This window comes from Hirundo rustica, chromosome 8 (assembly GCF_015227805.2).
Source record: "Hirundo rustica isolate bHirRus1 chromosome 8, bHirRus1.pri.v3, whole genome shotgun sequence".
NCBI lineage: Eukaryota > Metazoa > Chordata > Aves > Passeriformes > Hirundinidae > Hirundo > Hirundo rustica.
This window is the reverse complement of record NC_053457.1, coordinates 28,428,424-28,456,261: the sequence shown is the minus strand read 5'-3', so window position 1 is coordinate 28,456,261 and position 27,838 is coordinate 28,428,424. Positions and strand designations below refer to the sequence as shown.

General features: G+C 40.5%; 1 protein-coding gene across 3 annotated transcripts; it reads right to left on the bottom strand.

Annotated features, from left to right (window-relative positions):
* Nucleotides 1-345: 345 nt before the first annotated feature.
* Nucleotides 346-27,838, bottom strand: TRUB1 (TruB pseudouridine synthase family member 1). Of its 3 annotated transcripts, none has more exons than XM_040072109.2 (8): nucleotides 27,697-27,838; nucleotides 25,905-25,997; nucleotides 22,597-22,652; nucleotides 9,442-9,523; nucleotides 5,129-5,201; nucleotides 3,798-3,943; nucleotides 2,633-2,689; nucleotides 346-1,271 (listed from the first exon to the last, which is right to left on the bottom strand). In XM_040072109.2, exons 1-8 carry the CDS (start codon nucleotides 27,836-27,838, stop codon nucleotides 1,054-1,056), a joined length of 867 nt encoding a protein of 288 aa, XP_039928043.1. In that variant the 3' UTR covers nucleotides 346-1,053. The 3 variants fall into 3 exon arrangements, with proteins under 3 accessions (XP_039928043.1, XP_039928044.1, XP_039928045.1); XM_040072110.2 differs by having other exon boundaries at nucleotides 3,804-3,943; XM_040072111.2 differs by lacking the exon at nucleotides 27,697-27,838 and adding an exon at nucleotides 24,999-25,104.

Sequence of the window (27,838 nt, the reverse complement as noted above, 5' to 3'; positions counted from 1 at the left end):
AAAACCCACCTCAAAAAAAGCCAAAAATCTCCCACTGTTACCTCAGTGGACGTAAGCTTTTCTCCCATCCCTGTAATCCGAATTTCTTGTATACATTACTTCATCCATATTGTACTTTAAATATAGCTGCTGCTGTAGTGCTCTAATATTTCAGTTTGCTTGTGCTATTTCCAGCTTTTCCTCCAAGTTCTTTATAAGAATACACAAAGGAAGAAAACTGTTTACTGAATAAAACAAAGCCTACCCTCCCTCTAAACAAAACCTTCATTAATCTTGCATAGACTTCAGTTTCTTTTCATATAGAAAACAAAAACAAATCCTACAGATATCTGGAAAGGCATCCTGTGATGAGAAATTTCAGGATATTTATTTAATTTCTTAGACTCAAAGTAAGTTTGGAACCACCACTCCATGTAACACTTTTTTGTAAGATGCAGGCACAAACCAGTCATCCTCAGGGATTGTTTATGCTTGAAACTATTCCCTTAGGCTGATATTTCAGACTTGACTTAAAATATTAGCACCTTCATATACTGCAGTCTAGGAACATTTGACTGGAGAAGAATCTGCATAGCAAAAACTATGGTAAAATGAATATATAATGAAATGGATTTCAAGAAAGCAAACTGCCACATCACATTCTCGTGTCTTTCAAGCCATGACAGACTTGTCACCATGGCATTTCAGGATTTGATTACCAGCTGCAAAGAAAAAGAAAATATTTTTGGCGCACATTTATCAGACATTATTGTATATATATATTTTTTATTGATGAATTCACAACAGCAGCCATCTTGCACCCTGGAAGTTCTTTAAAAGTCTATAAAAGTTTGGCATCGGTTACAGTGCGCAAGAAGGAAAATAAACAATCAAGAAACAGTTAGCACTGGATATTTTCAGCGCACATTGTAACCCCAGGAAACAAAAACCATTTCTCCTGTGTTGCAGTTTGTCACCTTCCCAGCAGAGACTTGTAGATTTACACAGGAGGCGAGACAATCCCAATGCAATCTTAAAACATCTCAATCATTCAGTCTTTTTCCTTGACCCAACTTATCGCTTATCCTCACAGATCACAGCAGTTTCACCAGCATGCTCTGTCTTCAATTTTTTCCGAGCTGGCTCTCCCAGGAGCAGGGCTGTGCAGTGCTCCAAGGACCGAGCAATTTCATCAATTGTCCACTTGTCCTCCTGCAGAGCGTGTTCCTCCAGCGTGAACGGCCCCTGCTTGGTGCGGGTCAGCTCCTGCACTGTGGCACAGGTGGAGAGCTCTGGAGCAAACAAGGAGAGAGGGATTGGACAAAGTACATGGAAAAAAATTAGAAGTGTAACCACTTCCAGCTCACTTAAAAAGTATTTTTGTATGTAGCCTTTTACATTATTCTGCTTTGTTTGACAAGGAAGGTCATGAAGATTTAGCACTCGTTTATATCTTCTTCAATTTGACCCAAGGAAGTCCTTTGATTTCAATAGCTGTCCAGTGTAGTAAAGACCTCAGAATCTGACAGAAAGCTGTCAAGAATTTTCCCAGATTTAGATCAGAATGGAAAGTGAGGAAATAATGTCGTAAGATGTAAGCAGAACATTCTGCATTCTCAAGTGACCGTGAACTATTTTTCCACACATTTTGAGGCCTTAGCACTTCTTGCCCTTTAGGAGGTATTTTTAACATTTTTGTCCTGTGCTGCCTATCAGGATAAGAGAAACTAAGACAAGGAAAAATAAAAATATATATACAAATGCTCTCCTATGTTATATAAATACCAGCAGGACATAATTACATATCAAGAAGCTAAAAACATTACAGCAACAAGCACTTGGGTACTCTAAAATATTCTCCCCCATCATTTCTGATGCAGGAAGGTTTTTATTTCATTTTCAATTTTTGAAAAGAAGCCAGCCATGGACGGACTTTATCTTAGTTTGTCATTAAAGGACTAAACATAAGCCAATATGCTCAAAAGGCAGTAATAGAAACTTGGACTTGCCTAAGCACAAACGCCAACATTGAAATTCATAGGGTTATACCACGTTACTTGCCTTCCTGCAAATGTATCATTTAAAAAAAAAAAAAAAAAAAGGTTTGAAATGGATTATCTATTCTCCATCATGCAGTTTGATAGATACAGAGCACAGGACAAATAATCCTGTGGGAAAGCAAAACTATTCACACTTCAGGCAAAGGAGAAAGAAAACACTCGAAAAATCATCACCAGCGTGGAAGTCTTTCCAGTAGATAGGGTTTATTATGTGCATGGTAATGCTCTGTGCAATCTGTTTTCAAGATGTGATGAATAATGTTTAAAAAGACAGTATCTTTCTTCTTTTCATCCTTAATCTGAGTTAGCTTTAACACAAGAAAGAGGGGAAAAAAAGTCCCCCCCTTTGCCTTGCATTATCTTGCTCAGTGGTGTTGCTTGCTCCATTTTTATCACCTGGCCCCCAAGGTCCTCTGGCAATTATTTAGCCATCATTCCCCCATGTCCCCAAGGAAATTACCTGAGTATATAAAAACAAGTGACTTCTGCAAAGTAACACACAGATCTAGTTACTTGAGATACACAGAATGACAAAATTTTTCCACAAACACACACTTGTTCCTTACATTGTCATGGGATTTTTTCATGCCTACCTTTGCCAATGTCATTGACCAGGCTCCTGACATAAAAGCCACCACCACATTCAACATCTGGAATGTTAAAAGTGACATGGTAAATTGCCAGTGCCACGTGAAAGCTACTTTACATAGAAGCCATGCCCTCACATAAATGTGAAAATGTGCTAAGCAAACAACCCAGCGATAAAATATTTATAGGATGCAACATCAATTATTCATCCTGTAACATATGTGAGGGTGAAATTGCTAAGCTAGATAGGAGGGAAAGCAAATAAAATGGTAACTGTACTAACTCACCAGAATTTAAGTACCTGCTATGGTATGTTAAGAAATGCTTCAGTCCTATTCATTTTAAGCATTTCAGGTTGATTCGTATTTCTAATGATGAAAGCAAGTTATTTCAAGTATAGCCTAAATTGACGATCAGTGCTTTTCAGATACTGCAGACAGGCAGCTCCATTAAAATTTTAAAATTCACCTTTAACTTTCCCTGCTCTCTCAGCCCTTCCCTTCCCCCCCTGCCAGTGATCAGCTACTTGTCACCCAGCCATAAAGTAAGGGCTGAAGTCACACAGCACTGAGTTCTGTCACTCATACCTGCTCATCATAAAACATCTGGTCCATCACAGGACTGGGGATCAACTGGGCAGACAGATCAATGCAAGGCATCATCTTGACCTTACAGTAGCATTAAACATTTACAAGAGTCTTTTTTGGTTTATTTATTAATAGGTTTCTTAATGTACTACCCAAGTTTCTTGACGAATGACAGAAGGAAGGATAAGATTCTGCCTCCTCAACAAGAAAGGGATCTGACAGCAACTGAGAACTGATCCTGGGAGAGATGCCAGCAGGTCTGGGCATCTGTGTGAAAGAATGGCAAAGTGAAGTAAGCAGACCTGAGAGAGGAATGAGCTGGAGGCTGCAAAAGCATGGAGAGATGCAAATAATACCCTGACCAGTCTCTCAGAATTCTCCCTCACTGAGAGATTAGATATAATCAGCTTAACGTAAAACCAAAATACGGTGCTTTTAATACAAAGTGAAGGTCTCTGCACATGGGCTCCCACCAACATAAGCAGCTGAGTGAAATGAAACCCATTTCACTCTCTTAGTGCCATTCTGAGTGTAACTAAACATTAACAAGCTGGGAGCATTGCTCTATGTAATAATCTTTGACCTTTACCCAGCGTGAACAGTGGTGGCTGGAACTGCTGGAGAGAAAGGCTGTACACCCTCACAGGCCGAGCAGGCTTTGCTTCCACTGCTTCCCCTCTCTTCATCAGAGTTGAAAGCCTTTCTCCATCCTTCTTCAAAGCAGAATAGCTGATCAGACAGAGCATGAAAATGTGTGTCATACGGTTGTAATAGAACAGGCTTCCCATTCTCCAGATCCTGGTAATATTGTACTAGGGTAGCACACATTTTACTACTCTCCAAGTACTCACAAAAACCCACAAAAACCCAGCAAGTGCTGCTGAAATCTCTTGGACACAGAATCATCCCATTTACCATTAGCTACATAAACCAGAAAACAAGAGATGGCCCTGGATTTCTCTCTTGCTGTATGGATTTAAAAGCATTTTATCACTCACTTCGCAGTTTATGAAATAAAAGGGTTTCTATAGTGGTTACAACACTTGCAGCTGCCTCTAACGTCCCGTGTCTCAGAAACCAGCAGGGCATCCTCTGTTCCAGTGTTATGCTGAGCTGAGCATTGGGAGCCACTCAGACAACTCCTCTAATTCTACACTGCACCTTTCCTTGTCCCACACCAGGGTCCTTCCTGAACAGCAGCAGCCATGTCTGAGGATGTTCAGGGAACTACACTACAGAATCTCTGAAACTGATTTCAGTGATTACATGGAACTTTATCCAAAGCTCCAACTTTGGTCATGACAGAAAAATGACCACAGAAAAATCCCAAAAGGATCTTGCTCACAATACTAGAGAGCAATTTGAAACAAGTCACGTGAAGCAGAACACGTGGGGCATTACTAACCTCACAGGGTTCACACTGGAACCACATGGCAAATGCAAAGGCAAGCAGGTTGGCTTAAACCACCATGAAAGCCATCTGTCACAAGCTAAGTCATGCACACTGCCAGCTACTATGGCTCACCTGACCAGAAGAAATTTGCTAAGCTACAGAAGCTCAGTCACTAATCACTCATTCATACCCTAAGTTTTCAAAAAACAAATTCAAAGTCATTTAAGGCACTTCCACAGAGAAGTCAGTAAGGCTGGAAGACAGAAGACAAGCCCTGCAAAGCAGTTTAAGACTTTTGCTACTTTTGCATTTACCCAAAACGCCCAGAGACTCCAGGTCACCATTTGTGCTGGATCTTCAAGTGGGCACGACCTGCACTTGCAAATTAAACTCCTGATTGCCTGGCATCTCTATCCTCTTGTCAAAATGTGTCTTAGTACTTCTGAGAGAACTGACTTCTGTTGGTAAGTCCTGACAGGCGAAGACAACTGTCAGGAGTGTCTGAATATCATGGAACTTACAGTGGGGGAACTTGCATGATGTCCCCTGTGAACTTTTGCAGAACATTTTCAAGATCTCCTTTTGTTACCTGGTCTGTGGAAAGAGAACAGTCAGTACGTTAATATGGATTCACATGGCACTAATGGCATCAATCACATTCTGCAAGCAGACACAAGTAAGAGCTCCCTCTCGTCTGAATTTAGATGGGGTGAAAAACACCAAAGAAAAGAGATAAAAACCAGATTGTAAGCAGGAATGTGAATTATCACAAAAGGAGTGGAACAAACTGTCCAAGGTGATCAGGACAATCTGGATACTTTCAGAAGGGCAGAAATCCTCCTTAATGTTTTCTTTTGTAATTCCCCTCTTTTGAGGCTGCAAATTCATCTTTCTTGGAAACTACATAAAAGCTAGAACATTTGGAATATTCTTATTTTTTTACAAGGCACCAAAAAGAATAAAATGCTCATCTAACCCTGGGAACTTCTCTCTACTAGAACCTAACTGCAGGGAAAAATACAACAGATTATTAGAGAACAAAACCACTGGTGTAGAAAAAGACTTTATCTGAAACAACACATCAAAATTTCCCTGTCAATCAACTAACCTGCAAATGTACTCTGGGGTATAGATCTATATTAAGTAAGGCAATTTTACTAACAAAATTCTGTAAAAGAAAGACAGCTGGTTTAGGCTATGTACTTTCTTTTGAGAGTACACACAGACATCTGTCCCACTTTTATTGGAAGGCTATAACCTAAGTAGCTGCTTGCACTGGTCTTCTGAAGCCCTATTCAACAGAGATGACATTCATCCCTAATTTGTTTAGAGAGTGCAAACATAAGATCTGCAATCACAACGCGCTTCAGCGCATTTCTAATGTCTAAGGTTTGACTAGCCCTGTTTCTCATAAGTTATATTTAATTAGTGTCATCCCTGCTAAGTCAACAGCATTCTGGAACATAAACCAACCAAACCTTTGTTTGCAAGCCTTAAAAGCCAGATGTATTTCATGCTGTAAGTAAAAAAGGATGAGATGTCCCTAGGCCCAAGCAGCTGTCCCAAGATGCGTCATTAACAACAGCAAGGTTGCAAGGCACAAAACTCTGAGATGCTGAGAGACTGATTTACATCAGAATACGGGCTAGGAACAACAAAATCAATCGCACAGTAACTCCGAATCTTCTGAAGAGCTTCTTACACGGTTATTTCAATCTCATTTCCATTTAGCAATATATCACGACAAATCTACATGGTGGAAAGTCAGCATGACCTGGCTCCATGACAGTGATCCTGTCAGCCCTCTTGTGAACCCCAGGCTGCTTCAGGTTAAAACCCAGTGTTTAAGACCTAAGCACAAGTGTCCCTTGGAGTTCTCCCTCCAATGTTCATGCCATCAACTGCATTTGTGGCCAGGGCATTTAACAAGACACCTGAGTTCAGTTCTGGCTCTGATCCCATATTCCCTTGACTGAGAGGCTGTTACATGTGGCCTCTGAGGAAGTCACTCATGATAAAGGAAACCTTTGTCTCAGGAGAAAAAAAAAAAACAACTCATGTGAAGAATGATGCATTAAGCCATTAACAAACAAGAGCTGTGTCGAGTGTTATCAAAATAAATATTTACAGATGCATTTGCTAAGATCTGGTGTGCTTTTGAGCATGGGTGACTATTGACTGATTTTCCTGCTACAAAGGAAGGAAAATAAAGTTACCAAACCAAAAGGTGCCAATTATGCCACAACCTCAAAAAGCCTTTGCTGAAGGGTGATTCTGTCCTGTGCTTATTAACAAACTACTCCAAAAGAGAACACAAGAATTATCGGTGACAGTGTACCAGAAGTTCAGCAAACGACCTCAATTCAGTCTGACCCAGCACAAATAATTTGAAAACTGAAAAGCAGAGACCTGAAAGGACTACACTTTACAAATTATTCAGGTAGCTCGATTAAGCATATATTTCAGCATAATCATCAGAGACCTGAGAAAAGCCTCTCCAAGCCTGGATATAGCCTGTAGGCAGCTGGGAGGAAGCGGGTTTCAGAATGTGCATTCCTGTACACAGTTACAAATATTAAAAAAGGGCTACTAACATTAATGTGCTCAAAAAAGCATCAGAGGAATACTAAATGCTACTTGCTTCCAAAGTCAGCATCTGACAGCCTGGCAGCAGCATGAAAGCATCACCTCATTTCACGTGGAAATGCAAACTGGTTGTCTGGTAAGAAACAAAAAGGCACAAGAAGTTAACGAGGAGTTAAAAGCAAGGAGCTCTCTTCAGTACATCCTGATATTGTGACTAACTGTACAGTTTGCTTCCTAAGCTGCTGTCTAGGGACACTTTGAGGACTAAATGCAACACTTTCTTAGAGTTAATATAGCCGGCAACTTTCTGCAGGAACTGTCCCTATGTCCCAATGAAGTCACTCAAGAAGAGTTTTATGCATCTTGCAACTGGTTTAGTGCCCTTTCTCTGCACTAAGGCACAATCCTGGATGATGTTGGCACTGCAGGATCTATATTCCCTTGCTCTGCTTCTCCAAGGATGCTTGTAGGTGTCTAAAGGATACTGAAATTCAACTCAAACATCTGGTTTGCCTTTTCTCAGGGTACCTATTAGGGTTAGAAATTAGGGATGGTGGACCAAAGAGAGTATCCTGAAGAAAACCAAGCTGTTTTGGATAAGGCACTGGAAAAGATGAGAAATACAAAACATGCAGGTACCATGGAGAGCAAAAAAGGAGTATCCATGCTCTTTTCTTTCTGAAGAAATCACATCTGACTGATTTGCACCAACATGGAAAGCAACTGAGAACAATGTCTTGAGCATTTCTTTCAGCTGCCACGTTCGGAAAAAGGAAATTGCGCCCTGAACTGCACTGCCCCAGCAATGCCAGTGCTGCTCTTCATGAGACCATGTGATGAACTGGATCACGCAACTGATCTCAGTTTAAAATGACAAGCAACTCAAAAACAGGGGCTATTTTTAATCCAAATCAGTTCACCAAGCACACAGTCTAACAGAAAGGTAAACCACCATAAGAGAAGTGGTGCAGAGGTGCCAGGGAGAGAAACACACACAAAAACAACACTAAATTCTGTCTGCATTAAACAATACAAAATGAAAAAAGCAAAACTAGTGTTTCAAGAAATGGATTTTTATTTTTTTAATTAACTGACCATGGAAGTTGCATCTATTTGAAAAGGCCTTTCACAGGTTATATGTGAGCAAGAATCTCTGAATGCTTCTTAGTGCAGCATAACCACAGAATTCCACTCTGAGAGGTGCAGATAAATACCAAGAAAGCGAATCATCACTTCATTCAACCATCACCAAGTATTGGCAACTCTAACACCACATGGATGCTCAGGCCTCCAGAAGCTTAGAGACTTAGAATTTGATCCTGAAGCATAAATAAATGATCCAACATCTGAGTAACACCGCCTAGTGAATAACTCTGCTTAGAATGTGGACTAGAAACTCATGCTTGCCTGCCTCATGAGAAAAGGAAAACTGCAAAAGAAAGGAGATTGGGAGTGAGAAGTGAAATCCAAGCTTTTTCATCATGCCATTAAAAAAAGATTATTTACTTCATGTACCTATTACCAGCTACAAAGAATGTCAGACCTGTAGCGTTGCTAAGCAACTGGTTACCTATTATTTTTAATTTTTTTTACCCCAAGGTTGTGAAAGAACTAATAACAAATACATTTACCGTGTTACTACATTGTTTCTAAGATGCCCAGTAAAGCCACAGTCAGGATGACTTCTGAAGCCTTAAACCCTTGCACTGTGCTCTGTCAGTCAGAAAATTTCATTTATTAAAGATGCAAGCAAGACCAAGATCTGGAAGACAGCCATATGCAGAATGTAGCTTATGCCATCCTCATTAAATGTTAAGCAGTCTGTAGGTGAAGTGGTGTCCCAGAGGGAAGTTCCAAGTACTTTATTCCTCCACTGTCCTTAAAGGGTTTTGCTAAGAGAGGGCTCCTGGGACTACACTCTGAGAGAGGAAAATGTTAGTGGACACAGCACGTCATTTGTCAGCCTGTCAAAGATGTAAAATGACACAGTCCTGCTCAATTCTATTTCCTTCCTCCTAATCTAATGCCTGGCTTGGTTTTTTTCCAGCAGAAATGAACACTTGTGTTGGACATAACTGCATGAAGCTGGTTTGAATTATATGAGCACTGATGATGAAGATGAAATAATCTTAGTTTAATTTCACATTTAAACTTAATTCAGAGTCCCAAACATCTCTTCCGCTTTCCTGTGACGGAGACCACTTATGCCTTCAAATTACATCAAGTGCATAGATGCATTTATGCTTACCATAAGGTTTTTCTTCAGTTACTTTTCCTGTAGCATCCAATGTATCAGTAGCCTTGCCCAGCATTCCAATGGCAGTGTACTTCTGGGAAGGAATAAGAGAGATTAGTGAGTCAAGTCTTCGAGGTTGTTTCTTCAATTTTTTTTTTTCCTTTTTCTTATTTTTTTAAGATGAAGACTTCAACTACCAATTACTTCAAATCAGAACAGGAAGAATACTGCCTATGTGGTCAATCCAGCAATTTTGGGCAAGCAAAAGTCAAGGTGAAAAAACATGGAATCAAACAAAAAGTAAACCCTGTATTACACGTGCCTTGGGTTTTAGAAACCCAAGGAAGAAACAAGGTGGAATCTAATTTTTCCTATAAATACATCGATACCATAAAGAAAATAATAGGGTAGTAACATCAAAGTCTCTGTGGGGTGTCATATGTCACGGTTGAAGCAAGGCACAGAGAACTACCTTTCATAGACAATTTTTCTGTTCCTTTGCACATTAAAAAAAGACACAAAGACCTTCACTTGTGAAAGCAAAACACCCACTGCCAAGACAAAGCATTACAACGGTTCTGCCATGAAATGGAGGGATAAGCAGTAGCCTGAAGCTGCAGTTTTGAACTCCTGGGATCTGGTAAAGACCTTGTGACCAGCACAAGGAGTTCAAGGTCATTGAATAACATCAACATTCATCATGAGTCCTCTGAATATTTGTTTCAGGGTTTTTCAGGGTTCTTCTCTAAAAATTCTTCAGTGTATGTGTCTGTAGTTTGCAAGAAGGAATCAACCTGAACCCAGGACAGCAGCTCTTGTCCTTACTGCATTCCACCTGATGCCCTCTTTAACTACATTTTCACCCTAAGAACTGCCATGCTCTGAGCATGCAGCACAACCTGCTGAAGCTGACACAGCTTCCCTGAACCAGCTGCTCCTTGACTTGTCACAAGGCCGTCAGCACACCAAGGCTCACTCTGTAACATGAGTCTGAATCAAGTTCAGGGGTATCACCACATATTACATCTTTGGTTTGACCCACTGCTATCCCATTCCAGTCCCCACAGCTTCCCTATGCTAAGTCCAGAGGGACCTTCAAATAAAGCCTGGGAGAGAAAAATCCAAGTGTTCCCCTATTTGCCAGCAAGATTCCAGTGAACTTACTCCCAGCTGAACTAATAAAATCTGAGGATGTTTCTTTTAGAAGCTGGCTGACCAAACTCTGCTGGAACACATCCAAATAGGCACAAGCACCAACATTTTACTCTGAGAGGCAATGCATCCTGCTTCATGTACCTGCAAAGTACAAACAAGCTCAAATAATAACAGTGTAGGCATATAAATCACACCCACACCACTGGACTAGTAAGACATGCCTTGATTTTCTTCCATGTGACAACCTGCCACCTCAATGTATTTCTTCAAGCAACTGCTGCAAAATGGAAGCAGCAGAAATAGTCAGACAAAAGGCAGTGGAGTGCAGACTTTAACATAAAATTGACTGCATTCTTTGCTTACTTCTTGTGCTGGGCTGGGAATACTGAGAATTTTCTTCATAGTAGCTGGTATGAGACTATGCTTTGGATTTATGCTGAAAACGGTGTTGATAACACAGATGCTTCCTTTACACTTATTAAACTGCCTTTATCACAACCCACAAGTTTTACCTTTTTTCTGATTCTATCCTTTTGTTCTGTTCTGTCCTTTTTTTCTGATTCTGTCCCCATCCCACTCCAAGGAATGAGCAAACAGCTGTGAGGTGTTTTAGTTGCCTGACAGGTTCAACACCACATTAGGGCTATGTTTATCCTAAATATTGCACATGTCTGATAACTATTCAAAATTAGGTATTTTAAAATTAAATTCTTCAAGTTTAAACACTTCTGGAATGCATGAAAAAAGAAAGTAAGAAAGAATGAATAAATGCTGCTCCACAACAAATATTTAAATAAACTTTAAGGTGTATTATCTTTTACTACTATATTAGCTGTTAGGACCATAAAACTGACTGCCTTCTGAGACATTTAATGATCTGGTTCTGAACATTTAATAGCATTGCCAGAAAGACACTATTCAGCACCTCTCCTAGAGGTTAATAAAAACACGTGAGCAGATCATCATTATCTTAGGCATGATGAATGATCTTAGCAGTTCAGTAAAATTCTTAATATGAATACTTCAAAACTCACACTCTGTCTGCTGATGATTCCAAATCAAAATACACATACTACTTCAGTTTAAATTACCTCCTTTCTTTTAATTCTGGTTTTGGTTATCTTGCTTTAGGCTGTGTGTTACAGTAACATGTTGTATTTGACCTAGCAGCAACAGAGACATAATGTCTCATATGTTAATATGTAAACACAAGCTGCATGAACAATACAATCCAAATCTCAACACTTCACCTTTAATTTCTGCAAAAAGAGCAAAAGGGTTTGCAGTTTGTCAAAAGAACATCCTTAAATTTATCACAAATCCCCATTCCTAACAGGGGCCTTTAAAGAGTCACAAAATACTCAAGCCAGCAATGCAATAATCCACAAAGAAGGCTATAACAGGTCAGGAAATTAAGAATTACAGTTGGTTTATGATCAGTCTCTGGAGTGCCCTTGGCTATCTACAATTATATACCATAATTCTTACTCGCCACTGGAAAAGGTTTACTTCTTACCCTTTTGTAGGGTGCAGAACCTCGAGGTTGTAGAAGATAATATGAGAGTCCAGAATTATTTTTGTCAAAATTCAGCATTAACACTCTTTAGACTCTCACTCACACTGCCCTCAGAAGCACCCAATAGATTCTGAGTCATTTAATAAGTGTTCAGTGACCTTTTCTCACCTGTGTTGGCAATCATTTATTTTTTCCAGTTTTATGAAATACATCTAGGGGCATTCTCCATGCACTCTCAAATTACAAATCACTGCAGGAACTCAGACAGCAACTGCTCTCAACGCTCTGCCTCCAACCCACTCAACCCAAAACAAAAAAGGCAAGGTGGTAGGTGTTGCAGGCAGTGGCAAAGCCTGACAAGTGCAGACTGTGACAGGAACCATCCCTGTATTGCAGCTCCTCAGAGAACACCCTGCCAGGCAACAGCTCCTACCTACATCTCTGCTCTCTACTCATCTCAAGAGACCAGGACCCAAATCACTTAAAGATTAAAAGCAGCACATCAGCTTTCCCATGGGACTGCACAACATGCAAGTGCAGCACATTAAAAGCTGAGATCCAGCGCTCCCAGTCACGACTTGTGAGTGCTGCAGCATCGTGAATTAATTCCAACACAGAACGGTAGAATGGTGAGCTGGTCCCAAAGCAGAGCCTCACAACTGTACAGCAGTACCCTGAGGACAAACAGACCTTTCCAAAACTATCCTGCATTAGGGAATGGCTGTGTGCCTCAGCTGCTCAGAACACCATCTCCTTGAAGAAAAGAAAACCATTATGGCAAGTGAAACAACAGGCAGTGAAGTGACCAGAAGCCCTTGAGTATAAGCAGCTCCACTGCACACAGCAATGAGAAGAAGCCTGAAGATGATACTTTACAGTGACAATCCACTGCACTCTGTCAATGATAAGGCACAAACCCTGTCACACAGACTGGGGATGTGCTGGATGCAACCCCAACAAGAGCAGGCACACAGTGAAATGCTTGGGTGGTCGTGCACGTGCACCATACCCAGAAAGAAACATGTCATAAAAAGCCAGCACTGGATAAAAATCAGGATTACAGGAATCTATAAGAAACAAATTACAGACGTCTAATAAATCTCACAGGTCTTGGGAAGAGCAATTTTGTTTTAGTGTCACAACCACAGGGCACAATCAACATTCTCACAAATAATAAACCACATGTTTACCATAATATTTTTAGTAAGAGAGTAGCTATAATTTGGCTTTTTTATTTTCATACCCAGTTTCAGAGAAGTCCTCAGACTAACACAGAAAGAGAAAGAATATCCATAAAAAGAGAGAAAATAAAGGCAAGACTTTATCAGCATACATATTTAACTGGGAAAGGGGGAAGAGGAGGAGAAGAGGGAAGAGGAGGAGAAGGGGGAAGAATCCCCTCCCATTCCAGGGCTGCACAGCCAGCAGAGCCTTCAGCTGCACAAGCCCACCCAGGGGGGCTCTGGGAGGCTGAAGCCCCTGGGCTGACTGCCAGGCACGTCTGCCCCACTTATCAGTGCAAATGCCAGACAGACCATACAGCAGAGCTTCTCAGTTATAACTGTTGAGACATCAAGGTTTATTTGGAAAGAAGCCAGAGACTCGAAATCTTAAATTATAACGTGTTTTAAAAGCTTTCTCATACATGGAGAAGCAACACTTTAGAAGAGCTAGACAGAAACACAAGTAATTACGAAACAAGGTCACCAGTGGCTGTCAGGAAGATTTTAAGATGGCTCCCACTACAAGAATTTCCCAGGCAAGCAAGCTCTCTGGAAGAGGCAGTTCATAAGAGTTCATCCAAGGATGACCCATTTTCCAATCACAGCAAGCAACTGAACACAAAAGTGTAAAAGGAAAATAAACAAATTAAGGCCACTATCCTCTGTGCAAGAGACTGAAAACTGGGAAAGAAGTCATATTCAAGAGAAACAGAAATTCAATTTATGTAAACTGATGTCTGTGAGTGGCTAACAAGTTTGAACATAAACAAACACAGAACAAGTGCTCTAGAGAACCTGATGGAAATCAGGGGGAGCACACAGCAGGCAAGCACTGATCAGAATGAGTGCTCTCGTGCCAAAACCATTTGCTCTGCACTTACAGATTTGTACACTTAGGCCACTGAGATAGTGAAGAGGCCCTAAACTCTCCGTTTTGTAATGATATTCAGCATGTGTTCAACAATTTCTAAAGCACAAATAATCAGTTCTGGATTTAATATTTACAGAACTTATTTTGCTGTTTGGATAACATTAGCAGTTACCAGTGGTTTCCAGTATGCTAATCATCCACCAAAACAGAGGAGTGCATGAGGTAGACAAATAAGCTGGAAAAAACCCCAAAGGTTGCCATAGTTTCAATTATTTTCCAAAACAAAGCACTCTCACTAAGCAGATTCAAATATATTAAAAGCACAGAGCCCTAATCTCTTAAAAGCAGGTTGCACAGAGGGCAAAATAAAGACTACAGGATAAGGGAGGAGTTTCATGTATTACAATACAGCAAATTCAAAATTTTCAAACACCACGCATGACCTTTTGATATACATAAACATTTACAACTTCTCTGCCATTCATTTTCTTTTCTCCTAAAAGAAAAAGCTGACTTTGTGCTAAGCCTGCACGAAATTGCATTTACTGCTAGATGCTGTAATTGTACTGTCACTGCTGAAGAACTATCTGATCTTTACTTTGTGGACTAACAGGATTTTCTGATCTCTTATGTCAGCTTATTTTAAAGAGTTCACACATTATGGGATGACTAGATTTTTCATGTGAAGGAAGGACTAGAACCCCCTTTAACAGGAGTTCAACAGAAGATACTTTGCCTGTAGCTCAGAGAAGCTTTAAGGTGCTGGCCAAAAACTGTACCAAATTAAATTCTGGAGTCAGAGGGAGCGCAGGAAAGGGGGCAGGTGGGAGAACAAGACCAACAGTAACAGGAACACTGAATCACCTGAGATAGCACCAAGCCACACATCACCTACAAACACAGTGCAGCTCACAACATCCAAGAGGGGATGCAGGTTAATGTGCAAAAGGGCTGTTTGAAACCCCCAGTTTCTTTATGCAAACCTTTCTGGCAACTGCTCTGTGTGGAAACCTCTCTCACTCACAAAAATGTATCAGGCTGGCTCTTAAATGTAATTCTCAGCTTTAATACCTGTTCCATCATTCTGTCCTGTAGTACCCATATCATAGATAAAACAAAGAAAGATGACCTCCAAGTTCTATCTGGGCAACAGAGTTTTAAGGAAATACATAATTCTCTGTCCAGAAATAGAAGACAGTCCTTCCAGAAGGGTAAGACTTTATAGCTACATACAAAATCACAGATAAAACTGAATGCATGGAAGACTTCGGCTGAATTCAAACACATCGCTAAGGCCAAGATGCAGCAAATTCTAAAAGGCAGTGCTAAGAGCATCTCCAAATTACTAGAAATGAACACTAGGGAAAACAGTGTAGAATGGCTAATCTAAATTGGTTACCATCCTTTTTATTTTCTGTTATTTCTATGAAGAATGAGAAAAAAAGCCCTGCCATGTTGCACTCTTGATTCTATTAATGAGTCCAAGCAAGAACTGCACATGAAGCACAGCCACATGCACAATTATAGAAAGGTCAAGACTGAAGAAAGCACCACTGACCTCATGAATGGAAGAACAGAAAAACCACACCAGAATATGCTCTTAAAATATTCGGCATTTGGGGAGGAAAAAGCAGCATAATAGGTGCAGTCTCCTCAAGATTTTCAACAGTTTAAAAAAGAGTGTGAATATTAATAGAGCATGAAGCTGAGCTATTAATAGATTAGGCCTCTGGGGTGAGCATAAAAGAGACTTGAGCACTACACAGCATCTTAAGCCAGCTTACTAATAGTATCACTGCAGTACAGGATGTATCTACGCCATTCAACAGCTTCTTCTTCTACAACTTTGTTTTAGGGATATTGGGTAGGGCAGAAAAGACAGGTTATTAAAATCAGCCTCTCGTCCTATGATTTGGTACCAAAAAAAGCAGGTCAAAAAATGTATCATACATTCTTCAGTAACGGGTAATTAAAGATGTTGACTCTGTGTAAGGCTGTTTTTCCCTCTAACATTTTAGCCCTTCCCAATTCCTGCATCCCCCACTGTGCAGGCTTAGCACTCTCTCAGTGCAACTTGTTTTGTACAGACACCACTTCAAGTTTTGCTAACACCTTCTACACATTCTCAAAACACATCAAAACCAACTTCATTCATGTATTTTCCCAGCCCTCCTTTTATGTAAGCGTTTTCTTTTTGACAAAATAAGGAAGATAATCACACTGTCTTCAATGTGATTTCACAGACTGACACTGATCTCCAGTTAATATAAGGAGGCATTTGGGGAACAAGAAATTCATTGTCAATAAGGTAAAATAACACACAGGACAGAAACCAAGTTTGCATACACAACAATGGGTTTCTGAACCAATCTCCTCTGCTCTAAAGAGCTCATGGAGTTACAATACAAAATTCTAGTACTGCAAAAACCTTCTCAGGTGCCAGCAGTGGTTAAAAAAACTCCCACCAAACTATTATAGCAATTCCTAGATGTAGCTGTTAAAGGCTACAGACATTAAGTAGGACAAGTTTTATTAATAGACATCTTTGCACTGTGTTGTGCAAACATATGAGAAAGTATTCCTTGAATGTTTGCACAGCAACATAACAAATACCACAGAACAGAAATGACAAGGCCTCTCTGTCCTATACCTGTGTTTCAGGAATGTAATGCACCTCCTCAAAATGGTAACTAAACGGCTGCAATTAGCAAACGGTACTTGTCATGAAGATTTCACCTAGACAGTCTACAAGGGCTGAAATGCATCCATCTGGCCATGGGTTAACACTTCTCATAAAACAATCACTTCATCTCCAATCTGCCAGCCCTCCTCCTCAAGGAAAACCCGTAAAACATCTTTCAAAACAAGCCTGGGAACTAAAATTCATAACCCCACTGGGTTCAAAAAAACCCATGGACTCAACAGAGATATTGGATTTCAGGCACACTATGATGTTATCTCACATTAACCCCTCCATGTTCCACAACATATCATCTACCAGGCTCTCTCCTTCCCCTAGGAGATAACCTCATCATCTCCTTCTTCCCTCTTCTACCTTCCTTGTAAGGAAACAACAACTTCTTTAGGCTTGAACAAAGCCAAAGCAGTGACATTTTGTGTAGCTACAATCCATTTTCTTTAAATGGGCGTGTCACATTCTCCACTTTGTTTGTTACTTCTCCCATCTCACTACAAAAAGAAATTCTGTCAGACCCTTGGTTATTCTGAATGGGATACCATGAACAAAGAGGTGTGAGAAGGTAAACCTGTGGCATAAACCAGAGTGAAAATGACAAGGTGCTGCAGATGAAAAATTTCTGAGGGAAAAGGCTAAAGAGCACACAAACCACTTTTACTTGGATTCCTCCAAGACAAATACAGTTGGGTATGGTAATACTGCAATTTGAAAGCAAAGCAGATGAACACAAGCAAGAAGATCTGAAGCATCAAGCAAGCAGTAACAATCTTCCTGCCTTGTGCCTGGGAGCTTGGCTGATCCATTGTCAATAAATCCTTGCTGCCCCACTCAGGACATAAAACTCTTTTCCTAATGTATTTTATTAAAGCAGGTAACAAAATACAGCCTATCTTTGTGGAGCACTCTTGGGGTATTACCTGTATAACTGCTTGCCCACACAGAATTGTTTGTATACCACACTCACAAGCATCACCTATTTTTTATTTCACAAGTGATCTAAAAGATACCTATTTCACTAAGCTCTAGACAAATCTGAAATATGCTTAGTTATAAAACCCATGGCTTCTATTTTAGATCTGAGAGAGGGCTTGCGTATCCAAACCCCCAGTTTTCTGTACCATAACAATTAGTCTAATATAATTATTACCACTACCCAAAAACCCAGCCCTTCCAAGACTGTTAAAAATACCAGAAACTGAAAAAGAAAACAAACACATCCCTATGCACTGTATGAATAAGTGGACTCCAAAAGAAAGCACAATGAAGCACAGAGCTCAGCTGGTGATAACCTAGAGAAATTTTCAAGACTTAAAGTAAGTGTGAACGTCACCAAGAGGATCCTTTGAAAGGAAAGTCAACTCAATTTTCTTGCACTTGCAACTCAAAAATGAACTGGAGCACAAACACTGAAATACACTGAAAAGAAAAAGAAACAAACCAGCATAGTGAGGCTATTTAAAATAAAAATTAGAATTTCCAAAGAAAAAGGACTTACACCATCATGGTGTGCATGTCAATGTGCAAACACACAAATGTTGGCAGAAGAATAGAGGTCTCAGAGATGCCAAGTTCTTATAAGCCTCCTGAAAACAGACAGATAAAGGAAATAAATCTATTGCAGCTTCTACCAAGAAGGGTCCAGAGGGAGCCCCACTGAATTACTGGATACCAAAAAGTCCACTTGGGGCTTTGGTGTCTAACGAGCTGTAAACAAACAAAGTCACAAGTAAGGGCTTCATTAGTTTTGCTCCTTATAGAACCACTGGATGTGCTTTCTAATGCATTAATTCATTGAACTCGCTGCCAAAAGATGGAAGCAAAGGACTTAATTAAAAAAAATGAATTAATGGAGAAAGCGTAAACTTTGAGAAGTTAAGGGATGTAACTAAAAGCTCAATTTTTTGGACAGTAAAATAATCACAGGAGTTAAAGAAATAACCTTGTTTATGGACACTTTGTTTTGCAGGAGCTGATGCCACCCCTCCAGAGAAATAATTTTGCAATACACAAACTCTAGTCCCAGAATCACACTGCAAAAAGTAATTTCCATGTCTCAGAAGTTCTGCTAGGTGATTTGAACCAATTCCTGCTCAGACAAGCCCTCTCTCACACCACACAAGTGTGACTGGCAAGATTTAAAACATAATCACTGATCTAGCACTCATTTTCTACCAGGATTCATAAGAACACATATTTTAACTATTATATGAACTGAAAGTTGTCACACATCAGGTCACAGATGCATGCTCATTCCGCCCATAATCTCTATTTCCTTTTCTAGGCTTTGAGAACACTTGGAGTCTGGGTTTTACTCTACCCAGAGGTTTGGGGGTTTTTTTGATCGCTTCATTCTGGAGAAGCCACAACTTTTGAGGTTAAATTTTCTATTTTAACTAGTTATTACCCAAGCTTGTGCCAACAGTGCAAAGTACTCAGGTAATTTCCTTCAAACTGAGCACTTGGGGAGATATTTTGAACATGGACCATGACAAGAAGTTGCATCCTCAGATAAAACCAATACACCCCAAGCTTTCCACTCGTGGAGAGGGAGTGGTTGCAAGGACAGTTTCATGGATGGCCAAGTTCTTCACTCACACTAGTATGACTAAAGTTCTTTTAGGCTGAACTGTACGGTTCATACAGCACCCACAGTTTCTATGTCACTGAAAAACAGCAAATTAAGCACAGAACTGAAGACTGAATGTTTCAGTTACCCATAAAGGCTGTATCTGTTGGGAGATATCTCCACCCAATGTAAAGAATTAGACTGGTGAAGAATTTCATTGCTTACTGTTCTTCATTTTTTTGTTCTCTGATTTCCCTCACTGCTTCTGTGTAACAGCACACTCTGGTAGATGAGAAGTTTTAAACAGGACTACTCCTTTGGAAACTGTGCTACCATTTTCTAAACCTTTTCCCCCTTCAAGAAAAACATACATTGTGTTTGAGACAGACAAGTCTTACCTAAGACCGAATTGTTCAGAAACAATTTACCATAATAAATATTGGTCTACTCCCATCATGTTAATTTTACTAGCGAAGCATGAAATATTTTCTCATTCTACTCTATTTTGCCAACACGGTAAAAAAATAAAAATCCTGAAGTGCAAAAAGTCCAAACAAGACCAAGTGCAAGTCTCAGAACAAGAAGAAAAAGTGATTCTCCTATGGAATATTTATTAAATGTTCAGTATATAAATTCCAGATCCAAGAGCATTCAGCTTCTCCCTCTCACTTGGAACACTTGAAAGAAGAAAACGCAAACAAACAAAAGCTAAGCCAGCTTGTACATATTTTTATTTCTGGACAAACATTAAGAATTCAATGAGAAATCTGGAACACTAAGCAGGTATTGCCCTTGGCTGCACATTTCTGTTTGTCTTGAGCTAATTCCTAAGGAGGTGAAACCAATGAAGAACTCAGTTCACATGTCAAGAGTAACACTCCCTGCAGAACATGTGTGAGCTGCACACTAAGGGATAACGCTCAGAGCTGCCACACTGAGTCAGGAAAGTTTCACACAATGTTTGGGAAAAAGTCAGAGCCAGTCCAATTCCTGACAGAGTCACCATATGGAGTTTACTGCAGTACCATACATTTTGGCCACTCCACATAGCTCTGCTGCCAGCAATGATAGACTGAACTGCTTCTTTACAAGATGCATTCCTAGAAGCAAAAAGTAAATCCTGGCCAGAGTGGGTCAGACAGCTCCTCTGAATCTTTATAACAACAAAAGGAACAAAAGAAAAACATCATATTTCAACAAACACTTTAGCATCCAAAACAGTGAGAAAGAAATTAAATAAATTCCAAGCACATGGTGTGGAAAGCAAAAAAGATACTCAAACCTGTTTAGTCATGAATTTATCTCAATTCATTATGAGATGCTGTACTCAGTGTGGTCAAAAACCCAACAGGCCTGTGATAAAGCCTTCAACTTCTGTAAGCCTCACAAATTATTGCATGCCTAATTTATTGAAGTACATAGAGAAAACAGAAAGACAGAGGCAGGAAAGGCTCCAAATGAATGCTGCAGATTCCATACCTGGCAGGGGTGTTAGGTACCTCACTCTACTCCACAGGAACAGCTGCAGTGGAAGAGCTGCTGAGCTCTGTAAAGATGTATCTTCGCCTGACTGAACCAAGTGCCCACAGCCCACACCCGTGTAAGGCCAGGGATGGATCTGGCTCACCAAGCTGCCCCCACTGCACATTGTCCCCTCCCTTGTCCCTCAGGGGCAGCTCTAAGCCCCTGTGAGCATCTGGGAACAAGGTTTGGCTGGATATCCCTGTTAGTGGCTACAGGACTTCACAGTGAAGTCATCAAGTAACCTGAGCAGAACCTCTTCTGTCAAAAAGGCTGAAAGTACTTCATCCATCACAGCTGTTTCCACTGTGAACCTCAGCTTAAGAGCTAATTTGATTGCTTTACGTGTTTTTAAATCAACAATTTACACATTTAGCTGTGATGACTAATCTATAGGACTTTTAACTTTAAAGTTCTTTCAAAGGAGGTGTCAGGTGGTAACTGCTTTACATTTCCACTGTAAATTCCCAGCTGTTCATTGCATGTTTCAAAACACAGAAAGGCACTCAGAGAACCTAAATGCAAACCCACTACAGCCAGTGCAGAGAGTAGCACTGCCTACTGTGAGTTTTGGATCAGACTCTACAGCTATGTCCTTTTATCCTGGTTGTTTTCTTTTTTGTCCAACTATCTGCCTCTGAGTTGAACTGAAGGCTGTCAATCAAATCCTACCTTTAAGCTATCAGAAGCTGTAAAAGATCTTAACTGTTCAAACTAGAAGAGAATGGGAAAAATGGCAGAATATGATGCATTATTGACTTTTCCTGTGTTTAAGATAAAATTTGGAGAGCCTAATTGATTCCTGTATCCGTCATTCTTATCTAAATTTCTCATGTAAAAATAATGGCTAAACACACAGGATTTGACTTGTGAGGAGGGAATCAACACTGGGACATTACTCTTGGGAGTACTTGCACTTTTTTGTGTATGTAACACCTTCAGTCGGGGGGGTCACCAAAGTAAAATTAACATAGTAAAATTAATCAAAGCCAGCAATGAATAAAACTTTTATCTGTCAAGGCTCTGGTTTGGATTCTCTCATGCAGCCACGGGGCTTTTGCTACCTTTGGCTTCTCACATGTGTCTATTGATGTGTGTGTAGAGCATCCCCCTACAGCAGAAGCAATGCAATCCAAAACAGTCTACATTCCAAAAAGTACCTTGTAAGGCCTCATGGTATTTAAGACAGAAAAGAAACAAAGACTATCTGCTACTTCAAGCTGAATAACAATGAAGTTATCTACACAAAAAGAAAAACAGCAAAAATTGAACTGTCATCCACAACTACATCCCCAAAAATTCAGTTTCAGTGATATCTTCATTAGTTTTTCTTTTAGTACACTAAATAGTACAGAAATCTTCCTGTAAAATGGTAATTTGGTATTTATTAACATTTTATAGAAAACCAAGACAAAGTTTTTTCAATAACCAGTCTGGACATTAAAGTCTGAGGGGCACATTTCTGACTAACTGCAAAAGGGAGTTGAAGTACACATCTGAGCTAAACATGCAGCGTGGCTGACATATTTGTGTGCTGGTTCAGCACTTCACTGACAGAAAAAAGAAAACCAGCAAACAAAACCCCTCCGCTAACACAAGTCATTTAGCATTCCTTACCTTAGAACCTGCCAACATAGTTCCCAACATTTTTGTTCCTTTTCCAATTCCAACCACTGCAAAGACAGAAAAAGAAATGCTACTTCAAAACAGCCCTGCAGTTCCTTTTTTCAACACCATTCAATACTAAATATTATGCTAGTCAGAAACTTGGCCTTTCATGCTCTGTTAGCATATGAAGAGAGCCAACACTTTTGAGAAAGCATCTCTGATGTTCAAACAGCATGGAACTAGTGAAAGGAAAAAAAGCCTAAAGCAAAAGGTAAATAACCTTCATCTACTGTTGAAATACTTTAATTCAACTCGTACATTTATTTCTCTTTTAATCACCAAAGAAATGGAGAGTGCAATTAACACTGCCTCTGGTTTGATGAAGGCTGTGGCTCACCACTAATGAATGAAGCCTTCATTGTAACCTTTTAAAGGTTGAGAGTGACCAAGAGGAAAACAGCCAAGACAGCATAATGGAATTGTTTATCAGTCTTGCAGGAAGAAAGTAAAACAATCAAAAAACAATCAAAAGGTCCAACTGCCTACTACTGTGCATGTACAGATTACTGTTATTTCTACCTTAACACCAGTATTCTAAAAAACAGTAATCAGTCAGCTTTTCATAAAAGAAGGAGACAGAAAAAGAGATCTAGTTTATATTTTCTTTTAAAGCTTTTTACAAGGTGCTTTCCTTTAAAATGCTTTCCTATTGATTTTTTCCACATACAGCAAACCAAAGAAAATTTTAGAAGGAAATTAGTTTTGTGTGCAACTCATGGAATGTATAACAGCTTATGTACTTTATTTTAATAAAACTAGAGGAGTTAAAGGGAGCTTTCAGGAAATCAGCTTCATACTAATCAAGAGACAGGACCAAAACCATCAAACTGAAAATGAACTTTGGAAATTTTTTTTTTGTGTGTTCTAATGCTCCTCTATTTTTATGCTCTAAGACTCATTAGATTCCTCCTTGTTCTCAAGTACTACTCCTCTTATTCCTGAGGGCTTTTAGTCACACATGCCCTTGTGCTTGTGTTTTCATGTACCTTCAGTTCAACCTGTTCCTGTTTGCCAGATAGGAAAGAGCTGCAAAAAGGCTGAGAAAAGGAGATAAGCACACAGATAAGACTTTCTAACCAAGCACTTTTCTTGTAACATGATGATATAACTGACACTTCAACAGCTGAGCTGAAATTTGCTGAAGAGTGTCAAGAGATTCAATAGAATAATTTTAAAGAGACATTGAATGCTTTTGTTAACAAGATACTAACAATTTTCTCCACTAATCATCACCTTATGGAGAATGTGTGTTATTGAACAGTGACATAAAACCCACTTAAGAGACTACATTGAATGTAAAAAGATTTAACTGAATTGTATTTATATATTTATATACTTTTTCATGTTTTCTTCTACTGTGGAAGCATAATTCATTACTGCTGTATAAAAATAAGCCAAGTAAAATCCCCATTATACAGCAAGAAATAGCAAGCTGGAACCACAGCCCTAGAATAATGCCAAAAGTAGATAACCACTGAGACGTGACCTTGCCTTTCTCCCCCATGTTGTAGATCACTGATCTCTGCCTCCAAGGCCCTTCCTCACCTACACTTGCTGTAAGAGAAGAAATATAAAAGTATGTTTTCTGATAAAGAGCACTGCTCAGTGACTGGCAGTACACCTGGCACATTAAGCAGGAACACAGTTACAGACGTGCAGTACATAAAACCTGGGAGACAGCAGCATAGATCATGAAGGGTTTCAGAAAATTTAATACTTCTAGCATGCTCCTGTCCATGAGGAAGGAAAGCTCACTGCTCCACTACTCCATCTTGAAAAGCAGCACATATATTCTGAATGACCCATTTCTCTTCTGTCCTCCCCTCTCTCCTCATGACCTTACCTGAATGCACAAGAAATCTGGGCACATTCCCTTTCCCAGTCCTCTCCAGTTTTGTCCCTTCCCATCTGGCTACCATTGTTTTTTCCCTTGTGTTTTGTATGGCAGCGGAATGAAAGATCCTATGCCCTTTTTTTCAATCCATCCCCAGCTAATTAAGGTGATGTGCTTCTCTATCTATACCAAGCACATCAAGCCCAAATACTTTTTGTCGTGCCATAGAAGCAGGCTTTGGAGACTGCTGCAGAACAGCTGCAGAAGCAATTAAAAAAGCACGAGTGATCTTGCTTTTCCTACGGATCAATGCTGTGGACTTTGCACAATGAGAAGCAGCATGCTCAAAGGGAACACCTGTGTGAAAGGAAAACGTCTGCTTCAGGAATGCACACTGAATTCTCTAGTGGGTGGCCACAGAGTACAGGAAATTGAAACCAAACCAGGCAGTGCTCCATTCTAACCCAAGAATGTCACATTTTGCCACGTTCACAAGTGACAATTACAAGCTACAGACCTCTAGCAACACTCGTAGCAACCAACGTCCCCTTGAAGCCGAATTCTTCCCAAGTGAAGTCATTCATCAAAAGGCATTTCTTTTCAGTGTATACTCAGAGTTGTACCTGTTTATTTTCAACAGCAAAAATGTATTGCTGTTATTTCTCCAAGCCAAGGGGAGCTACAAGGTTATGATTTGAGCAAGCTGTAGTCTGCATGTTACTTATCAATAAAACTGCTGGTGACAAAGTATGATGTGGGAATAATCACACCCACAGCTGAGGTTTTAACACCAGTAATTGACACATCCTGTTCTTTACCAAAACAAAAAAATCCAATACGTGGATTGCTATCAAAATTAAGGGACAAAATATCTTTGAAGACTCTTCTTTATGAAGCAAGACAGGACAGGTACCTAAAACTTTTTCTGTGCGGAGCTTCAAGAAAAGCAGCAGCTGAATTGTTCTTACATGTCTTTCTTTTGGTAAGTATTAGCAGCCCTAAAGGCTCCCTCAAAATCCCAGAATACCATTACTTTGAGACAAAATAATTCAACAGATTATGATGACTATAAATCCCCATCTTAAATTGAAAAAGCCACCAGTTTCTCAGGTACTTTACAATTCATTACACAAGAGTTTGTATTTTCCCACACGTAATAACCCAGAAGTTATTTCAGGATTTGGAAGAGGGAAGAGAAGGCAGGAAGGAAGAATACAGCCCTCTGTTAAAAACATGTTAGAAGTAAATGCATGTAGAAGTAAATGCACAGGAAATTTAACCCAGACCATTCTCCCACAGTAATCTGTCCTTCCCCCAGAACCTGACACATGTATCCCAAACTGTTCCTCCACCTGACTTCATACAGGCATGAAAATGTTTCCTGAAATCATATTCTGATTACTATAATTATGTTTTTCATTACCCAGAACTCCTGTGGCTGCACTGTCCAAAGTTCCTCCATGTCCAATTTTCAAAACCTGATTTCTTTTGTTCCTGTTTGTTTGCACACCGGCTTCTGCAAACAGAAATTGAAAGGAAGCATTATAAAATAAACTCAGAATGTAGGAAAAATGGCACACATTTCCAGACTGCTAAAGGAAATAAAAATCAAATATTTAAACTATTAATTAGCAGTGTATGAAATTACTGTACAGCAGAAGACCAATGATTAACTTAGATTTACTCCCAACCTCAAACAATTTGCAAGGCATTTTCACTTACATTCTAATGAAGTCTCACATACTGTTACAAACAGATTTTTGGAAATTACTGGTAGCAGACCTGTGAAATTTCATTAACAAAGCATGGAAGAACCAGCAGCAGAGTTCCCAAAACGTCTATTATACACAAATGTTATGCTACATAATCTGAACCAATTCTTGATGTATTTACTGCCTTATATTGGGACATGTTTATTTGCATATTCACAGCCCTATGGAAACTCTGCAGTGGACTCAACTTGCTCACTGCTGCTTTCAAGCTGTCAGTGTCCCAATCCAGCAAACTTCCTATACAGCCAATGACTCCAGGGATTTCACAGAGTCCCAAGACCTTATTTATTAGTATTAAATATGACAAATGGTCTAAGCCCCCTTATCCACATCTACTAGCTCTCTGTTCAGGGAAGAGACAATAGATATGGACACACCTTCCATGTAAGGTGTGTGCCTACACTACAGTTCACTACAGAGTAAATCAGGCTAAGCACTCACTAGCCTGAAAGTATGTTCTCACTCCATCAGCAAGTGCCCAAAAGCCCGGAGTAGATGACCAAGTCCCCATATCCATTATAAACACAATCTAGGCTATAGTCACTCACACCTTTGCAATGATGTCACTTCTTGTTTCCTTCATATCTGACATACAGACTTCCTGTACTCAGAACAAGCAGTTTCAGAATAAGCAGTTTCTGCAGACTGTGTCCAACACTTTCTAACTTTTTGAAACACTGGTTTTCACTCCTTTGGTGGTATTTTTTTGATGGCAGTAGGCAGTGGGACTGCAGCAGAACATCCTGCCAGTGCTGTGCTGCAGAGGTTCCGCTGACACCCATTCTGGCAGATGGGCACACGCTGTCCTGGGACCATGCCCACAGCTCTCCAAGCAGCCTGGGATGGATCCCCTGCATTGTGCCCCGCAGGACTGGAGCTTCTGCTGGCGTAAATCTCATCCCCATCCCACCTCAGGGCTCACGTCCTGCTGTACCTGGGGCGGCAACAGGCGCCTGCCACAAGTGGCACGTGGTGAATGTGGTCCCACGGTCAGAGTGTGCACTCTGACCAACACTGGCTCTGGCTGCGACAGTCTTTCCTTAAAGGCCTCCAAGGACACAACTCCATCTCCCTGTGCCACCCATCCCAATGCCTAATGGCGCTTTCTGCGAATAAATTCCTGTTCATGTCCAGCCTGAACCTCCCCTAGCGCAGCGAGTCGGGATGTAGCCAGGAATGGCTCCATTCTCCAAGGTGGGCCATGCCACGGCTATGAACCGCTACCAAAACAAACAAACGAACAAAAAACACACAAAGAGAAACTAAACCCCGCTCATGCTTCGGTTTCCTGAGCGCTGAGCAAGACGGTGAAGCGGTCAGCCGGGAGTCGTAGCTCCCGCGTCCCAAGGACCGCACACACCTGACCCCATCCCACAGCCGCGCCGGGCAGGGCACGCCTGGCCCCAACTCTCCGGATGGGGCGGCCCGGCCGCCGCCGCTCACCTGCCAGCAGCCGCTCCTTGAGCAGGTTGAGCACGGCGGCCGAGGTGGGTCCCTTGGGCTTGCGGACGGCGAAGAGCCCGCTGAGCGAGAAGAGCTTGTCGGCCGCGCGGCCCAGCGCGGCGCCGCCCGCCTCCCCCGCCAT

Excerpts from the sequence above, each read along its gene's own strand:
- TRUB1 (XM_040072109.2), bottom strand. The coding sequence starts at position 27,838 with ATGGCGGGGGAGGCGGGCGGCGCCGCGCTGGGCCGCGCGGCCGACAAG. Across the intron at positions 25,998-27,696 it reads CAAGGAGCGGCTGCTGGCAG|AAGCCGGTGTGCAAACAAAC; the intron begins GTGAGCGGCGGC and ends TTCTGTTTGCAG. Across the intron at positions 22,653-25,904 it reads TGCAGCCACAGGAGTTCTGG|TGGTTGGAATTGGAAAAGGA; the intron begins GTAATGAAAAAC and ends CTGTCTTTGCAG.